This window comes from Lepidochelys kempii, chromosome 2 (genome assembly GCF_965140285.1).
Source record: "Lepidochelys kempii isolate rLepKem1 chromosome 2, rLepKem1.hap1, whole genome shotgun sequence".
NCBI lineage: Eukaryota > Metazoa > Chordata > Testudines > Cheloniidae > Lepidochelys > Lepidochelys kempii.
Window position 1 is genome coordinate 181,355,640 of NC_136381.1, and position 17,098 is coordinate 181,372,737.

General features: G+C 39.6%; 1 protein-coding gene across 2 annotated transcripts in view; it reads right to left on the reverse strand.

The window, feature by feature from the left end:
- The window catches only part of SEPTIN7 (septin 7), a 102,675-nt gene that overhangs the window by 10,792 nt on the left and 74,785 nt on the right, over nt 1–17,098 (reverse strand). For both annotated transcript variants that reach the window (XM_073332895.2, XM_073332894.2), the window contains exons 8-10: nt 12,743–12,839; nt 8,790–8,841; nt 6,073–6,198 (exon numbers count right to left, since the gene is read on the reverse strand). In XM_073332895.2, the coding sequence (XP_073188996.1) occupies nt 6,073–6,198; nt 8,790–8,841; nt 12,743–12,839 (275 nt within the window). The remainder of the gene's footprint in view (nt 1–6,072; nt 6,199–8,789; nt 8,842–12,742; nt 12,840–17,098) is intronic.

Below are 17,098 nucleotides of genomic sequence, written 5' to 3' on the forward strand. Positions count from 1 at the left end.
TGGTCCTACAGGAAAGATGACATTCACTCTGCAAGATTTTCCTGCTCTCTAGGAGTTCCCTCTTGAGCCCTGCTGTGGGACTGGGATCCCATGGGTCCTGCAGGACCTGCTGTCATAATAGCGGGAGTAGGTGTGGGTATTGGAGGATGAGACAGGAGCAAGATTAAAAATAGTCCCGCATAGGGCTGTAGTTCCCTTTTCTATTTCTCCAGTTTGATTCTCCCTAATCTGAGAGAAATCCATTAGCCTACTCTAACTTGCTCAAACAGACAAGCTTCTTGCCAAGACCAGAGCTTAGTAAGGCAGAAATCGCTGTGGTCTTCAAAGCCACAGAAGAGACATTAGACAGTAAATGAGAATAAAATGCCTATGACTCAGAATGCAGCTTCACACACTGAATTCTGTATAGTAGTAGCCTATGAGAAGACTGTCTAGGGAGGAAGAACAAGATACTCTAAGATCCTGAAAGAGAGGGAAGAGATAGAAGGAGAACTTCTCACTATCTTATGGAAGCACTGCTCTCAGCAGTTTACTGTCAAAGGCTGCATTCGCAGACACCTGCACATTTAACTGACATAGCATGTTAAAGAGTGCAGGGAATGCCATGTGGAAACTTTGCAAAGCATGCCAACTGACATCTCCTTGACCCAGGCCAGGAGTTAGCCATGCTGTAGTTGAGAGAGCATTAAGTCTCAATGGATGGGCAACCTGAGGCTTCGTATGCTTCCTGGACACAGGACCTGATAATTTGGTCAGGACAAAAATCCCTTCCAGTGCATCACAGTCTGGGTCAGGTCACCCTATTGGAGATGCCTAAATTCACAAATGCCCTAATGTAAACCAATTATGGACCACATGGGAGTCTGGAGGCATTACTGGGCCCTGCTGACGGTGATCTTGATTTTAACAGAGGAATTGTTAGCACTTGGGCGAGCATCAGCAGGTCTGTATGCCTATCATCTTGCCCAATCAGAGCAATTAACACTAAAAGTGTCTTATGGAGAGCAGTTGTTTTTTCTTTCAGACCCTCCATATGAGGGGGAGGAAATGATAAAGCCATTGAAACGTGTATGGTACACACAACATTAATAGGTCTAGGTACCTGCTCCCCAAAACAGGAAACTTAATTTTGTTTTGGACAAGTCTACAGTGAGGATTCCCCAATTCTTGAAGAATCTGCTGGAATACATCAACTCTCTCCTGGAAGAATCCAATTGGCTTAACCAACCGTATTTTAACCAGAAGTACCATCTGTACTTTAAGATGATCTGAATATATTTCTTGTGCCACCCTGGTGGTTCAAGTATACAACTACCACTATGCCATCATATTTAGGATGGGCTTTTCCCAAATGTGTCCTCTGAATGCTAAATTGGCTAATCAGATGGCCCACAGTTTCCTGGGTGCTTATGTGAACTTTACTTTCCCTTGTGGACTAAGTTCTTTGAGCTGGGAAGGCATCTATATGAGTGCCCCACCCTGGCAGACTTGAATACATATGAGTTCTGGAGATGGAATTAGGGTGCTTTTATGACTCTATATGGTTCTCTTCAATCTAGTGAATCTAACAAGTGTTTCCCATACCACTTGGGTGCCTGGTGCTGAGAGTATGCCCAAGCGAACCAGCTGTCCAAGAAATCACCACCAAATTTTGGAAGCCTGCTGCCGTGACCATTTATATAAATGGGTACAGCAGCCCTCCAAAGTGTGTGTGTAACTATTATTTCTGTTTCTATCTACCTATCTATATAAATGAAATGAGAACACATGCTAGCCTTAGGATAGAGGCCAGGCCAAATTGACAGCTGTCAAATATGACCCATAGGTACTTTTGATAGAGAGCATGCTCCATTGATGTCAGTAAATCTCTGATTAATCACTAGCAAGGTGAATGCAAGGTTTCTGAAGTTTTATGAATGGGCTCACCCACTTCAAGTCCTTCCCTAGACAGCCACAAAAGTTCTGAAGTAAGCCAGAACCACAAACTCTAGATGTCAGACACTTTGCAGAAAGAAGGGACTGCTTTTGTCGGTCACAGCACAAGAAAAATGGCTCAAGCATTGCCTCAGTCCACTCCTGCCTCTACCTTCACAGGTGAGCTATTATCCCACCCTTAGGAAATCTGAAAGGTTGGTTTTGTCTGTCACAGCCCCAGAAATCACATCAGCCACAGAGAGTAGAGGTTTCTTGGTGAGAGCAAAAATAAGTCTAAGACTCCTGAGGGGAGGCACAAATGAAGTGTATTTGTTTTCTTTCTCCCCTTTCTATGAAAGAATACACATGTCAGCCAGATGTGGCTACAGAGATCATCTTCCTATATGTTGCTCTAAATCTGGCAGGAATCAAAACTAGAGAAGCACAGTGAGGGAGCTCTAGAGTGGGAGAATGTGGGTGGTGACTGGTTATCCTGCCTGTGAGAATGAGCAAGGAATCCAATGTCTGTGCTGTCAGAGTCAAACAGGAGTTATGCTGTAAACCCAAGTAGCTCCAGAAAGTTAATCTGCATTAAACAGCTGTGTTGCATTAATTACATTCTTTTCAAATCAATCCCTTGGAATGTATGGTTACTGCTCTAACCTACAAATCTATACATCTTGTACTCTTACTGATGACTGTCCATAATTCTAAAAGTGCCCCAAAATAAAGGAAAATACTCTATTAAACTGTTACTGAAGTGTACAGTTTCATAAAAACTGTATATAATTTGACTCCATTCTCTTTGCTCTTCTTTTCCTTTATTAAAGAGTTATTGGATAAAAATATAGACCCTTAAAGATGGTCAGTGTTTCAATTTGTAGCATGACAATACTTATAACACAGATGCTGTGGCTCAAAAGTTCATATGGTTGAGGCAACTGTTCAGTGAGAACAGTGACATCCGATTTTTAATTAATATAAAAATCTGAAATGTTTGTGTTTTTCAAAAAAGGGCAAGGTAAGAATTTACAACAGGAGCAAACAATTTGACGCGAAGTAGTGGTGTGTGTTTACTTATAAGATACTGGAGAGGTAGGAGGCAAAATGACAGTAAGCAAACTCAGTTTTCTCTATTTGAAAAAGGAGGCAGGAATCTGAGTGAGACTAAAACTTAATAAGGAAGGAACTGGGGTGCTGAAAGGTTATGGGCCTCTAGTCTAGGATCTGGGTTCAATCATTAGTTCTTTCAAAATCTGCAAGAAAATCTTTTTGGTCGTCTCCAAGGACTGACTCAGATATTTGTACATAACAGTAGCTCCATGATGAATGGAACTGAGGGCTCAAGCTGCCAACTAGCATATAAATTTACTCTTTATTTACCTCAGCTATGCACTAATGAAGTGCTATGATTCTTAACAGAATCCTAAACGGAAGAGATTTGCTACAGAGAAATATGTTCCGAAGGGCATCTTTTACTTTAATAAATACATCCAGCCCCAAAGGCCAAACCAGGTGGGACAGTAGTAAAGTTACTGGGATGGTTTTGGTGGCAGGAGGTAAGATAATGAGCTATGCTTCTGAAAGAGAAGACCACAACATCAGTACTAATCGAGACACTCATGAGAACTAAAAGCATAAGCAACACTTGCTCTGAATACAAAAGTCTTAGTGATAAATAAGGCTATGTTTTAGTCATGGGTATTTTTAGTAAAAGTCATGGACAGTAAACAAAAATTCACGGCCTGCGACCAGCCCATGACTTGTTACTATATACCCCTGACCAAAACTTGGGTGCTGGGGGGTGCGTGTGTGCGCGCACCTGGGACCCCCTGCTGCTTCTGGGAGGGAGGGGGCAGCTGGCAGGCTCCTTACCTGGCTTTGTGCGGTTCCCAGAAGCAGCTGGCACGTCCCCCTGGAGATAAGCGCTGCCCAGAGCCATCACCCCATCCCGTACCCCAACCCCCTGCCTCAGCCCTGAGCCCCCTCCCACACTCAAACTCCTGCTGCTGCTGGGGGTGGTGGCCTGAGACTGCCCCAGCCGCACCTGCCACTGTAGAAGTCCTGGAAAGTCACGGAATCCGCAACAGACTCGCAGCCTTAGTGATAAATGATAAGTGCAGGAAACGTAACATTGGTTTTGGAACCTCTGAATATTGTACACAAAATAGGTAGCAAGCAGCACACAAAGAAGTTTTCAATATTAAGAACAAAGAATGCAATTGTATATTGCATTTTAAGGATTTACAGTGTTCAGACTACATAACATATGGAGAGAGTTTGGGTTTCGAGGCACGGACAAGTAGAAATCTGCCGATGAGGGACAAAATTGAAGTAAGGGTAAAGGTGTGAGATCAACAAAAGTAAAACTTTGGAAGTCAAAGCACATGCAGTGTTTTCCCCTTACTTGACCCTTATTGTAAAAGCAATGGTATTAACTCCAAAATTACATAACAAAATAAGTGTGATCAGTTTCTTTTGTTTTTGTTGCAACTTTACATGTCATCCACAATCTAAGGAGCTTTATAAATCCCATGGAGAAGGCAGAACTTATCAGTCCAGGATATTATTACCACTTTGAAGAGAAAGCACCCTCAAGGTTTTGCACTTAACTATATTCTTTTCTCCTCTCACCCTGCTACATGCCCAATTCAAATATCCAATCAAACTTTTACATCTCTCCCTTCTTCCCTAATTCTCTTCATAATCACTCTACCCCATGAGGTATTTTCTCACTAAAATTACCTGAGGGATCTGAGGGATGAGAAGAGGAGGTATTATTGGACTCTTGCCTGCTCAATCAACCATGCTATGCTATTGTCAGCAATGCAGACAAACTTTAAAAAGAAATTTTAAATCTCTCTCTGTGAGCACTCAAGAGCCTCAAAGGATGTGGAGCAGGACGTTGTGACAACAGGTTGGGCAAGGTGAGAAACTGTTGTGTGTGTAACAACGTGACTAGTCAAAGTACAGATGCGGTTCTACTTTGGAATTCTCTTCACTCCAAAATTTTACTGTGTTTGAACTTGGTTGTGAAAAGCTGATTTGGTGACATGATTCTATTACATGGCAGTCAATGCAGCAGGGGGCACAAGTTTAGCATTGTGCCAGCTAACTCATTCCTTCAGAACCATTTTCAAACAGTAAAAATTTTAGTGTGGACAAGCCCTTAGTGTGAAATAGCCATACAAATCAGACTGCGACCTGCCCCTGCCAGAGATCAGGGATACCCCTCGCTGAGAAATAGCTGTACAATTGCGAGACAGTCACTGTATAGCACCCCTGCACTCGGATACTATATTGGAATGCTATTCTCAGTCTATCAAGGAAATAATTATACCATTCACGACTAACTTGCCTCAAGAATAATTTTTTAAAACAAATACCTGAAATAATTTACACTAGCTCCCTCAGACACATTATGTCTTCACTATTACATAGATGAATATACAAAATTTTAAAATGTATACTGAATCTAACAATTCTTGAAAATAGTCAACTTATTTGTTATATAAACAGAATAGGAAGAATAAACAAAATTTATATTTTATGCTTCCATAATTTAAAATTAACCAGAATGGCATGCAAAGTGCAACCATAAAAGGGACCAAAGTTGTTAGTTCTTTGTTCCTGCACCAGCTGGGGTTGAAATACTGCCCTAGCAGCTCCCCTCTCACAAAGGTATGGAGATGGAAAGACTGCTGTGTGTTACTAACAAGCTTTCTACCACGATGAGAGGCTTTGAAAAATACTGAGCAGAGTCCACTGAAGATGGGGAAGAGAATGTGTGATTTTATTCTTAAAGTTACTAAACACAAAGATAATTAAATCCACTCTTCCGCAAAAACAAAGCACTGAGCAGCACCATCAGCAAGAGAAACCACAAAAGCCAAGAGCAAGTTGTGCCCAGAAATAGAAACCTTGATGTCCAAAAACTCTCAAATGATTAATGTGCTTTGAAGAATCACAATGAACATTAAACTTCTTGCTTGTTTACACACAGCAGTTGTATAGGTTTAGCAAACATGTTGACTAAATAATTTTAGTGCTCTATTGTGTTTAGATGAGGCCTTCATAACTTGAGGTAAATGACTGAAATTAAGTAGAAAATATAGAATGGTGACATCAAATGTTGATACAAATTTAACAAGCACTTACTTAGTTAGCTGCCCTTTGTTTTTGTTGTTGTCAACTCCATTGTACGTAACAGCTGCCAGTTTTCTGCTCCTGTAGTTCTCATAATGTACGTTGTTAGTGACATCCTTCAGGTCCTGCATGTGAGTTCTGTCAATAGAAGTACAGGCTATCAGCAGAGTTCATTCTTCATGAATATCAAACATGATCTGAAAATCAGATTAGATCACCTTCATTTTGCAGATTTAATAATCCAATCAAATTTATTCTGTCCTATCGAAACAATGAGAATTGGAGAACTTTTTTTTTTTTTTTTTTTAATATTCTTGTTCATGGGAGCAACAATATAAATGCCTTCATTTCAAACTTAATGAATGATGGTAGGGTCACAGAAAGGACAGCATATTTTGCACAGAATAGCATTTCAAAATCGAGAGCTTACTTACCTTGTAAAGTAACTAGAGTTCTTCGAAATGCATCACCTGATGGGTGCTCCAGTTCTGGTGTGCCTGTGCCTTTGAATATAGATTTTTGATAGCAGAGATTTTGGGCCAGCAGCAGCAGTTTGGGTGTGTGGTAGGGTGCTCAGGGCTAGGGGTAGGGGTTTGGGGGTGTTTACTTTGGGGTGGGGGACTCCCACTAGCATGGTCCTGCAGCTCCTAGGCGGTGGAGGGGTCGGGGAGGCTCCGCCGTGAGCTACCCACAGGCTCCGCCCCTGCAGCTCCCATTGGCTGCGGTTCTGTGGGGAGCACGAGGATGTGTGGGGCACATGTGCAGGCTGGACACTTCTACCAAAAATCTCCAATCAAAGGCTCTGGCACACCTGAAGTGGAGCACCCACAGGAACACTACTCCAAGAACTGCAGCATTCCAAACGTTAATATTACAAGTTTTACAAATATAATATATTTTGTTGGTGAACTTGTAAATGAGGAGGACCAATATGAAATATAGCTCTATAGTCTTGTAATAATGCTGCATTAGACCCATCTAAACATTTGTCAGGCAATAAGTTAGAGTTCCAAGCACAAACTTGACTTGAGCTTCCACATTTCAAGCTTAGAAGTAGTACTTGTTGTGTGTCCAAGGTAAAGGTCAAGTACCAACTATCCACAATATCCATTCAGCAGCTCAAAGAAAATCCTCTGGAGTGAAGCTAAGCTGCCAAACAGCAATTGTTACAAGAGATTGGGAAATAAATCTAAAATTGCCCATGATAAAAAAGGCAGAGAGACTCCATCACCTTTTAACACAGGGAATACATCAAATCCTACTTTGGAAAACACCCATCCTGGAAGTAGGACACTAAATGCCTAGACAGTATTACATCAGTACGAACAGAACTTCAATTGTCTGTTGGTTTATCAATTTTTAGGAAAAAATAACCACACACAGAGTGGGCAGGCAATACATCAACATTACCACTTGCTCAGGATTTGTTTAAACAAAATTATGCCCAAGAGTATGTCGACGTACGTTACATACAATAAAAAAAACAAAAACAAAAACAAAAAAAACACACCCCACAGGAATTAGAAAAAACTACCTAGTCCTTAGAAAAAACTACCTAGTCCAGCCCTCTCCATTACAAGATCTTTGTGTTAAATGTAGCTAATACTTTGCAGAGCCTTTTTGAGTCAATCCCTTTACATATCTTCCATTATTTCCCCTGAAAATTTTATAATCAGTCTTTGGTTTACTGTCAAGTCTAACTTTTCCTTTGCTCAACTTCATGCTAATTAAACTTTGTCCTTCTAGGACAGCATGGTTGAATTTGTATTGTACTGGGTTTTGTTGGGTTAGAAGAAATTTGGGAGTGGCCTACTTTTTTTTAATTATTCCTTGTCATATTGCATGACTAAGGTTTTACTTTGGAACAAAGGACTAATATGTTAAAAAGCAACCAGTTTATTCCACAAGTACTCTCTGTAGTAAGACAGTATAGAAGTATTAAGCAATTATCAAACTCTTGTTCAAGACTAACTTACTATGGTTCAAAGTCTGCCCTCACACACATCCACAATTTCTAGTAACTTCAGCAGGAGTTGCATATTTTGAGTCACAGGTGACAGAACTTAGGCCTTGTACTTTATTTGGAAAAAAAACGGAAAAGCAATAGAAAAGTTTGCTTTTAATCCAAATTTCCCTTACTGCCATTCTTTCCCATAGGCTTGTTACATTTTAGCAAACTTTTAAAAAGTTGAAAGGTATTATTGTACTAAGAGGGCTTCTATTTTGTCCCTCTGCATTTCTGTTTTCATTTCCTGCATATTTCACTGTCATTGATGTTAGGATAGAAACCAGGTTATCCGTCCAGCAAGTTCTAATCCACACTATTTAATGACAGGAGCACTAGCTGCTCAATCTTGACCTATTCAAATAATCTTATAAATATTTAAGGGACAAAGACAAAACTTCCATTGCCAATTAGAGAGGAAAAAATATATTCTGGAGGCTGTGTCAGATAGCCGCATTTCATTGATTGATGAACAAGTTATGACATGTTATGAGACTATTATTCTTGTATAATGAAGCAAGAGGTCTTGGAATTGTAAAGTAAATATTCTGCACTTTTACTTGAAGCAGAAAGCAGATCAATATTCAACATTTGCAGAGGAGTGAAAGATGTCCTTGAAAAAGAATATACAATATAAGGAGGTAGAGAACATAAGTTTCCTTCTCTTATATTCAACTGAACTCCTTTCACAATAGGTGTGCAATGTTCCACATAAACTACTTACCTTATCAACATGTTCCTTAGAATTGTGAAGTCACAGTGTTCACCATTTTCAACTGTGGGGAAGAAAGTAAAATGTAAGTTAAGACAGTGTAACCAAAACTTGTGCCATACATAAGGTAGAGGGAGATGTTGAGATTGAATATATTTGAGTATTAATGTTTTCCTATGTATAAACCTCCTGTTTCTCTACATGTGCCCCCATATTTTTTTCCCAGAGCGAATTTTATACTTCTCATTCCAGATTACATAAAAAAGCTTAACAGACATATATGCAAAACATATCACTCAACCTACCACTGAAATGTAGTAGCTGTTGGACAGTACATAACATTTCAAAAGCTCAGGGAAGAGAGTGAAGAATAATTTCCAAATGAAACAGGTGAATTTAAAGTGACACCAAATTTTTAAAAAGTGTGTTAATTTTTTCAACTATATTGTTACAAATAGTATCTAAGATTACTATAACAAAGATGAGCGTTCTAAATTTTAGTGTACACTCAATGAAACTAACTAAATAATGGCTGTTTAATGTACCGCTTCCTCTACATGGCGAAGTCTCCCAACTTGTGTAAGTCTCAGTGCAACAGAGAGAAAAACATTTAAGATATATCATAAGAAAATATGATTGTAAAACAAACTGGTAGGGGAATTCAGGGACAAATGTAGTACTTTAAATTACACTTAAAAAGCTGATTAGATTTCAAGTTGACAGTGTCTCCATGCAACTAGAAAGCAATAATCCCAATTGCATTTAATCACGATTCTGGAACAGACATCCATATATATGTTTGCAAAGAGCCACTGAACTCTATACTATGTATCTGAGACAAATTCCATATAGGATATGTTATAAATTTTGGATTGCCATGTTACCACATAAAAATACAAAATCAATTTTACAAGTGAAGTGACATCAAATTTGGTATCAGGTAAATTCTACCAATTGAACAGATAGAGTAGTTAATTTTTGGAAGCTAAAATACCTGAACTTCATAGTACTGGAAGCAGACACAAATGAAGTTTTATTCATCACTTTTAAAATATTTACATATGAGTAAAGGTATTTGAACAATCCAGGAACTTTAAGACTATATGTTGACTTCGCCAGAGAGCAAGGGTAAGGCAATCAGCACATAACTGACTAAACTCATTTTCCTAGTCCCCAGTGTCCTGATTTGCCAACTTCTTCCCCAAATAAGGCTCCAACACACCAAGCCAGGTGCCATCACACCCACCAAGTTAGCTCTCCTGAGAACAAAGTCTACCAGGATCAGGAAAATCCTGTTTTTAAAATATTGGGTGTATTATGTATATTTACTTCAGAAAGACCAAATCAATTTTTAATTACACCCAATTAATCAAAAGTTCTTAAATTAAAAAGGAACTATGTAATCGGACAAAGAATCCTACAGTAAAAGAAAAATGTAGTACAATATATTGACAGCAAATCCCCTTTCAAAAATTTGCCAGTTTACTAAAATCCCAAATATACCAATGCACTCCTGATTTCCAAAGAGAAATTAAATCAAAGTACACAAATACCCACTGAATTTCATGCTAAAATTGGTGGTTCTATTTTAATTGCTAATTTACACCGAGTTTGAAAATCAGGAGCCTGTTAACTATAGACATTTATACAGATGAACACTAACCCAGAAGATGTAGGCCATTACATCACTGCTCAAGTGTATAAGACTGATAAGTGACTAAAATGGAAATTACATGTAGTTCTTTGCTTGTGAATCTGAAGTGTAGCTTTATTTACAGAATACAATATCTGTTTATAGATATCTGTTTATTGTGTTTATAGATGGGATGGCAATGTAAACCATGGGAGAATTCCAACAGGACTGGAATTCCAGCAGATCTACATAATGACCTGAGTGTCCGCTGTTAATGGTCCCAGAATCATTAGCAAACACTGAATCAGATCAGAGTTGTTATTGATGCTCACCCTCTTCCCCCCACCCCCCCAAACCACCACTCGGATCTGCACATTTAATGGATTCAGGTTAATTCTACACTTGCACTGTGGTCAGACTAACTGAGCAGACATCATCATCAAAGACCAGGACATAAACATAACTTTACTGAGAACAGTTCACTGCAAAAGAATATTCTGCAAAATTGCACCCCACTGATGATCTTTGTAAGACATCAAGTTCCTTGTTTCACCTTTATTTAGTATGTATTTAAATACACAGTGGCTGAGCAAATCGAGGCCATGCACTCGACCCAATGTATTTACTTATAGATCAAAGAACTGTGAAAGACACTGTGAATGATCTCTCCATCAGACTGAAAGATAAGTAGTAAGAATAGTAGGAGAAATGGGGGAAGAATGGGAGACAATGGTATGGAGAAGGGGACATGGAAGACAGAGCCCCTGGCATATGGGGAGACAAAGACTCTGGCATATGGGAAAGGGGATCAGAGTCCTGGCATTAGGAGGATGTGAACAGGGAGCTTGCGGAGGGGAATGGAGGAATGCAAGGAGCCCCTGGTGTGTGCTATCTAAGCTCAGCCTAGAAAAGCAACAAGGCTTGTGACCCTCTAATACAAATTCATGCAACAGCTATACCCTGCAGTTATTTTACTCCAAATAATTTTAATTTCTGCTTTGACATTCCATTTACATAACATGTGAAATCATACTCCCAATAAAGTATAGAGTTATAAAAGTTTGTTTTTAAAGTAAAAACGGTAGCACCATTTAATATTTCAAATGTCTAAACCAAGAGCCTGCCCCTGCCCCCTCCCAATGTTCTACTGCAGCTGGTTTATACTCTACACCAAAACCCATTTCCTGTCAGACATGCACTTCAAAGAACTACAGCACTTCCTTTAACATATTTGTAAAATATGCTGTTTTGTTTAGTGCTGCATTAACTTGGTTCACAGTTAAGCTGCTTTAAAAAAAATTTGCTTCATAAAGTTTATAGATAAGAATTATTGTGGTAAACACAATGTAAAACAATCTATGGTGGTCACTCCAACATATGTTGGAGTTGGGTGCATACATATGCAAACCAAAAATAGAATAAAACTTCACTTCGCAAAGGCAGCTGTTGAAGGCTCGGTGTTTGGGTTTTCATGTACCATATTTATCATGCATGCAAAGAGGTAATGAATGGTATGTAGCAGGCAAATAATATTCGTTATCTCATAAAAACAGTTATCTTCAAATCTATACTAAAGCAGCAAACTATACCTATTTCCACTTACAACGGGTACAAAAAGCAAATATCAAACTTTAATTAGACTTTACATAGCGGAGAATGGCATTTGGGTTGTTAAATGAAAATGTATCTTTGAACTCAATGCGAGACGAAAACTTTCAGTATGCTCAACTCTAAGGTCAATGGCTTTAGGAAAAACAACAATTTATTATAGTCTAGTGAAAATAAGATGATCTGCCAGGAATTTTAAATTGTATTTATTCTAGCCTAGATGATCAAACAAACATCCCTAATGCGAAAGCCCCTGGAAACAAGAGACTAGGAAACTGATTGTTTATGTAATAAACCATATGGACATTTCTGCAACACTGAAGTGGAAATATTATGAGCACTAGTAAACAGCTGAACATCAAGCATAATCTTGTTTATGTAATGAAGTATGAACTGAAATTAAAGTAAGATACTGCAGTTTAATTACAGTTCACTGGAAGATACCTCCATGGGTCTTGAACAGATGATTCACAAGCAAAAAACTTAAGTATATCTTTTATAAAACATTTAACTTTGGCAAGACTGCATTTGTTCTGAGGCTGGAAAAAGGATGATTTACACAAATTGTAGCACTGCTGAACAAAATCTGCAGGTTTTATTAAGTTTTCAGTTGCAAATACTTTAATGTAAGTTAAAATGTTTGAAGCAAAGACTGCAGATTTATTTATAATCCAATGCACTTACATTACAATAGAAAAGCTACAAATACTGGAAAAAAGTTTACCTTCTGCAACACCCCAAGGATATTGCCTTCCTCTGACTCTCTTGCCATTGACTTCAATGATCGTATTACTTCCTACCACAGCAAGAGGTAAACGGTCCTAAAAGATAAAAAACAGTATGATTTTTCAATACCAATGTGTGTCTTCGGCCTAAAGATATTGAAATAAAGCATAAGTATAAACTTAATACAAAACAAAGTAGGGTTTTATTATTCTGTAATCCAGCTCACCAAAAGTTCAGGGAAGCTTGTACTATTACTGATATGTACCAGTTACAGGAGATTTATCCAGCTTTGAAATTCCCTGTATTCTGATTGGTCTGTAAGTCTGATTTAAAAATAACCACACAGTTATTTTTATAGGCCATAGAGCATGTAAACCATGTACTGATTAACAAGGATTGTCAGCCAGTCTGAGTACAGGGTTTTGATCACTGGTTATTTCTCAACCTTTACAGTGATTATGCAATTCACTATTCTTAATGGCTACTATAATGTTTGCTTTGACTGAATCTTGTACTCATAACTTTTGAGTTTATGGTCATCAAAAATGGCTGCCTTGGCTGATGCAGAACTCAAATTTACACACAAGAAAAGCTGTCAATTACTTGAAAGCAACATCTTACAAAGTTAACCCCATCTCTATTCTGCTTTTCACTCTACAGCAGAGGTGGGCAAACTACAGCCCGCAGGCTACATCCGGCTTGTGGGACTGTCCTGCCTGGCCCCTGAGCTCCCAACCGGGGAGGCTAGCCCCTGCTGTTCCCCTCCCTTGCAGCCTCACCTTGCCGTGCCACCAGTGCTCTGGCCCGCCACTCCTGCCGGGCAGTGCGGCGGTGTGGCTGCAAGCTCCTGCTGCTCTGAGTGGCATGGTAAAGGGGCGGGGGGCAGTTGGATAGACGTGGGAGTCCGGGGGGGGGGGAATGGGTTGGGGGAATGGGGGTGCAGTCAGGGGACAGGGAATGGGGGGGTTGGATAGGGGTGGGAGTCCCGAGGGGCCTGTCGGGGGGCAGGGGGGTGGATAGGGGTCGGAGCAGTCAGGGGACAGGGAGCAGGGGAGATTGGATAGGAGGCAGGGTCCCAGGGGGCAGTTAGGGGTGGGGAGTCCCAGGAGGGGGCCGTCAGGGGACAAGGAGCGGGGTGGTGGTGGTGGTATTGGATGGGTCGGGAGTTCTGAGGGAGGCAATTGGGGCAGGAAGTGGGAAGGGACGGATGGGCGCAGGGGTCAGGCTGTTTGGGGAGGCACAGCCTTCCCTTTCCTGCCCTCCATACAGTTTTGGAATCCCGATGCAGCCCTTGGGCCAAAAAGTTTGCCCACCCCTGCTCTACAGGCTAGCAAGATTCATCACCAGATCAACTCCTATATCTGTTTGTGTTTATCCTGGGAGAACCCTAGGTCTTCCCCATTCCAATTGTTTTCAATACACAATGCAAACAAAAATATTACATCTTTTCTAGGAAGAAGAACCTTGTTAAACTGTTGGGAATAAAAAGAAATACATCTGGGGAAAGTGACTGAGGGAAACAAAATATGATGGAATGAAGTATGAGAGAAGGAACAAGGGTTTTCAATTGTTTAAAAGTTTGAGCTTTTCACACTTTGAGGGCCCTTTTCGGTTTTCTGCTGCTTTTCTCCTCAATTGCAGTTTTAGCATACCAATCACTAGAGGGTGCTTCTATTTAACTCAGTAGTAAGCATACCCTGTGCTGCTGCATACCTATGCTTTGGGCCTCCAAGTTTATTCCTTATTTAAAAAAACAAAACTCTATCAATTATTCTACAGCACTGGTTCAAAACACAAGAGTGTTACTGAAGTGTTCTCTACCACTGATTAATATTTTTAAAGAAGGGATTTAGCACAGGATATAGTTACTACATTCTACAGGAAATGCTTTTAAATAAATTATTTGTATTATGGCAGCACTCAGGACCCCCAAACAAAGTTCAAGGACCCACTATGCTACCCACAGTACAGACAAGATAGAATACAGCCATAGTTCACAAATGTACAGGTGGATGAAATGAACAATGGTGACAGATTGGAAGGATAAGGAGGTAATAAACCGTCATATAAGAGTTAAATGTATATTGACTATAGTTTTCATTCTAAAATTTATTTTTAAGTAGGGTTGTTAATTAATCGCAGTAACTCACGCGATTAACTAAAAAATTAATCACGATTAAAAAAATTACTCATGATGAATTGCTGTTCTAATTACACTGTTAAAGAACAGAATACCAATTGAAATTTATTAAATATTTTGAATGTTTTTCTACATTTTCAAATATATTGATTTCAATTACAACACAGAATAGAAAGTGTACAGTCACTTTATATTATTAAAATATTTGCACTGTAAAAGTTAAACAAAACAGTATTTTTCAATTCACCTCATAAAAGTACTGTAGTGCAATCTCTTTATTGTGAAAGTGCAAATGTAGATTTTTTTTTTTTTGGTTACATAACTGCACTCAAAAACAAAACAATGTAAAACTTTAGAGCCTACAAGTCCACTCAGTCCTACTTCTTTTTCAGCCAACTGCTAAGACAAACAAGTTTGTTTACATTTCCATGCTGATGATGCTCGTTAAAAAAATAATGCGTCAATTAAATTTGTGATTGAACTCCTTGGGGGGAGAACTGTATGTCCCCTGCTCTATGTTTTACCCGCATTCTGCCATATATTTCATGTTAAAGCAGTCTTGGATGATGACCCAGCATGTTGTTTGTTTGAAGAACACTTTCACTGCAGATTTGACGAAATGCAAAGAATGTACTAATGTGAGATTTCTAAAGATAGCTGCAGCACTTGACCCAAGGTTTAAGAATTGGAAGTGCCTTCCAAAATCTGAGAGGGACGAGGTGTGGAGCATGAATCATAGAATATCAGGGTTGGAAGGGACCTCAGGAGGTCATCTAGTCCAACCCCCTGCTCAAAGCAGGACCAATCCCCAATTTTTTCCCCAGATCCCTAAATGGCCCCCTCAAGGATTGAACTCACAACCCTGGGTTTAGCAGACCAATGCTCAAACCACTGAGCTATCCCTCCCCCCCCCCCCATGCTTTCAGAAGTCTTAAAAGAGCAACAGTCCAATGCAGGAACTACAGAAACTGAACCACCAAAATAGAAAATCAACCTTCTGCTGGTGACAGCTGACTCAGATGGAGAAATTGAACATGCGTCAGTCTGCACCGTTTTGGATGGTTATCGAGCAGAACCCATCATCATCATGGATGCATGTCCTCTGGAATGGTGGTTGAAGCATGAAGGGACATACAAATCTTTAGCGCATCTGGCATGTAAATATATTGCGACACCGGCTCCAACAGTGCCATGAGAACATTTGTTCTCACTTTCAGGTGACATTGTAAACAAGAAGCGGGCAGCATTGTTTCCAGCACATGTAAACAAACTTGTCTGAGCGACTGGCTGAACACGAAATAGGACTGAGTGGACATGTAGGTTCTAAAGTTTGACGTTTTATTTTTGAATGCAGTAATTTTTGTGCATAATTCTAAATTTGTAAGTTCAACTTTCATTATAAAGAGATTGCACTACAGTACTCATATTAAGTGAATTGAAAAAGACTTATTTTTACAGTGCAAATATTTAAAAATAAAGTGAGCATTGTGCACTTTGTATTCTGCACTGAAACGGAAATCAATATATTTGAAAATGTGGAAAACATCCAAAAAAATTTAAATAAATGGTATTCTATTATAGTTTAACAGCACGATTAATTTTTTTAATCACTTGATAGCCCTACTTTTAAGCAGGGTGTTAGATTATTCAAAAGCTCATTAAAATGGTCTCCAGAAAAAGGAAAAAGTCATTAATTCCAACAAAATTGCCATCTACAGGCTTGAGTGAAGTTTCTGTGTGGTCTATTTGGGGAGGATGGGGCCCGAGTTTAGTGGCCTGCTAAGCAAGGGTAAGAGCTTCCTAACAAGATTCTAGCCAGCCATCCTTCGTTCCCTACTACCTTTAGCATCCCTTGACAAGGAGGTGGGTCTAATTTAGGGAGAACAGGAGTTTAAAAAGCCAGCTCGCAAGCAGAGGAGCTAGTGAACAGGAGCAGCAAACAGGGGAGTTCAGTGAGGGAGTTCTCCAGGTGAAGGAGGACTGAGTACGTGATCCTTGGGGTGAGTTCGTTGTGTGCTTGCTTGCCATATGCCTGCTTGATTGAAGTTTATAGTTTGGTCTGTGTGTTGAGCCTAGGCTGAGAGTTTCCTAAAAAGTTTCTAGCCTGCCATCCTTTTATACTTAGAATCTCTTGACAAGGGGGCAGGGCTAACTCAGGGAGAACAGGGGTTTAAAAAGCCAGCTTGTAATTGACCAGATGAGCTAGTGAACAGG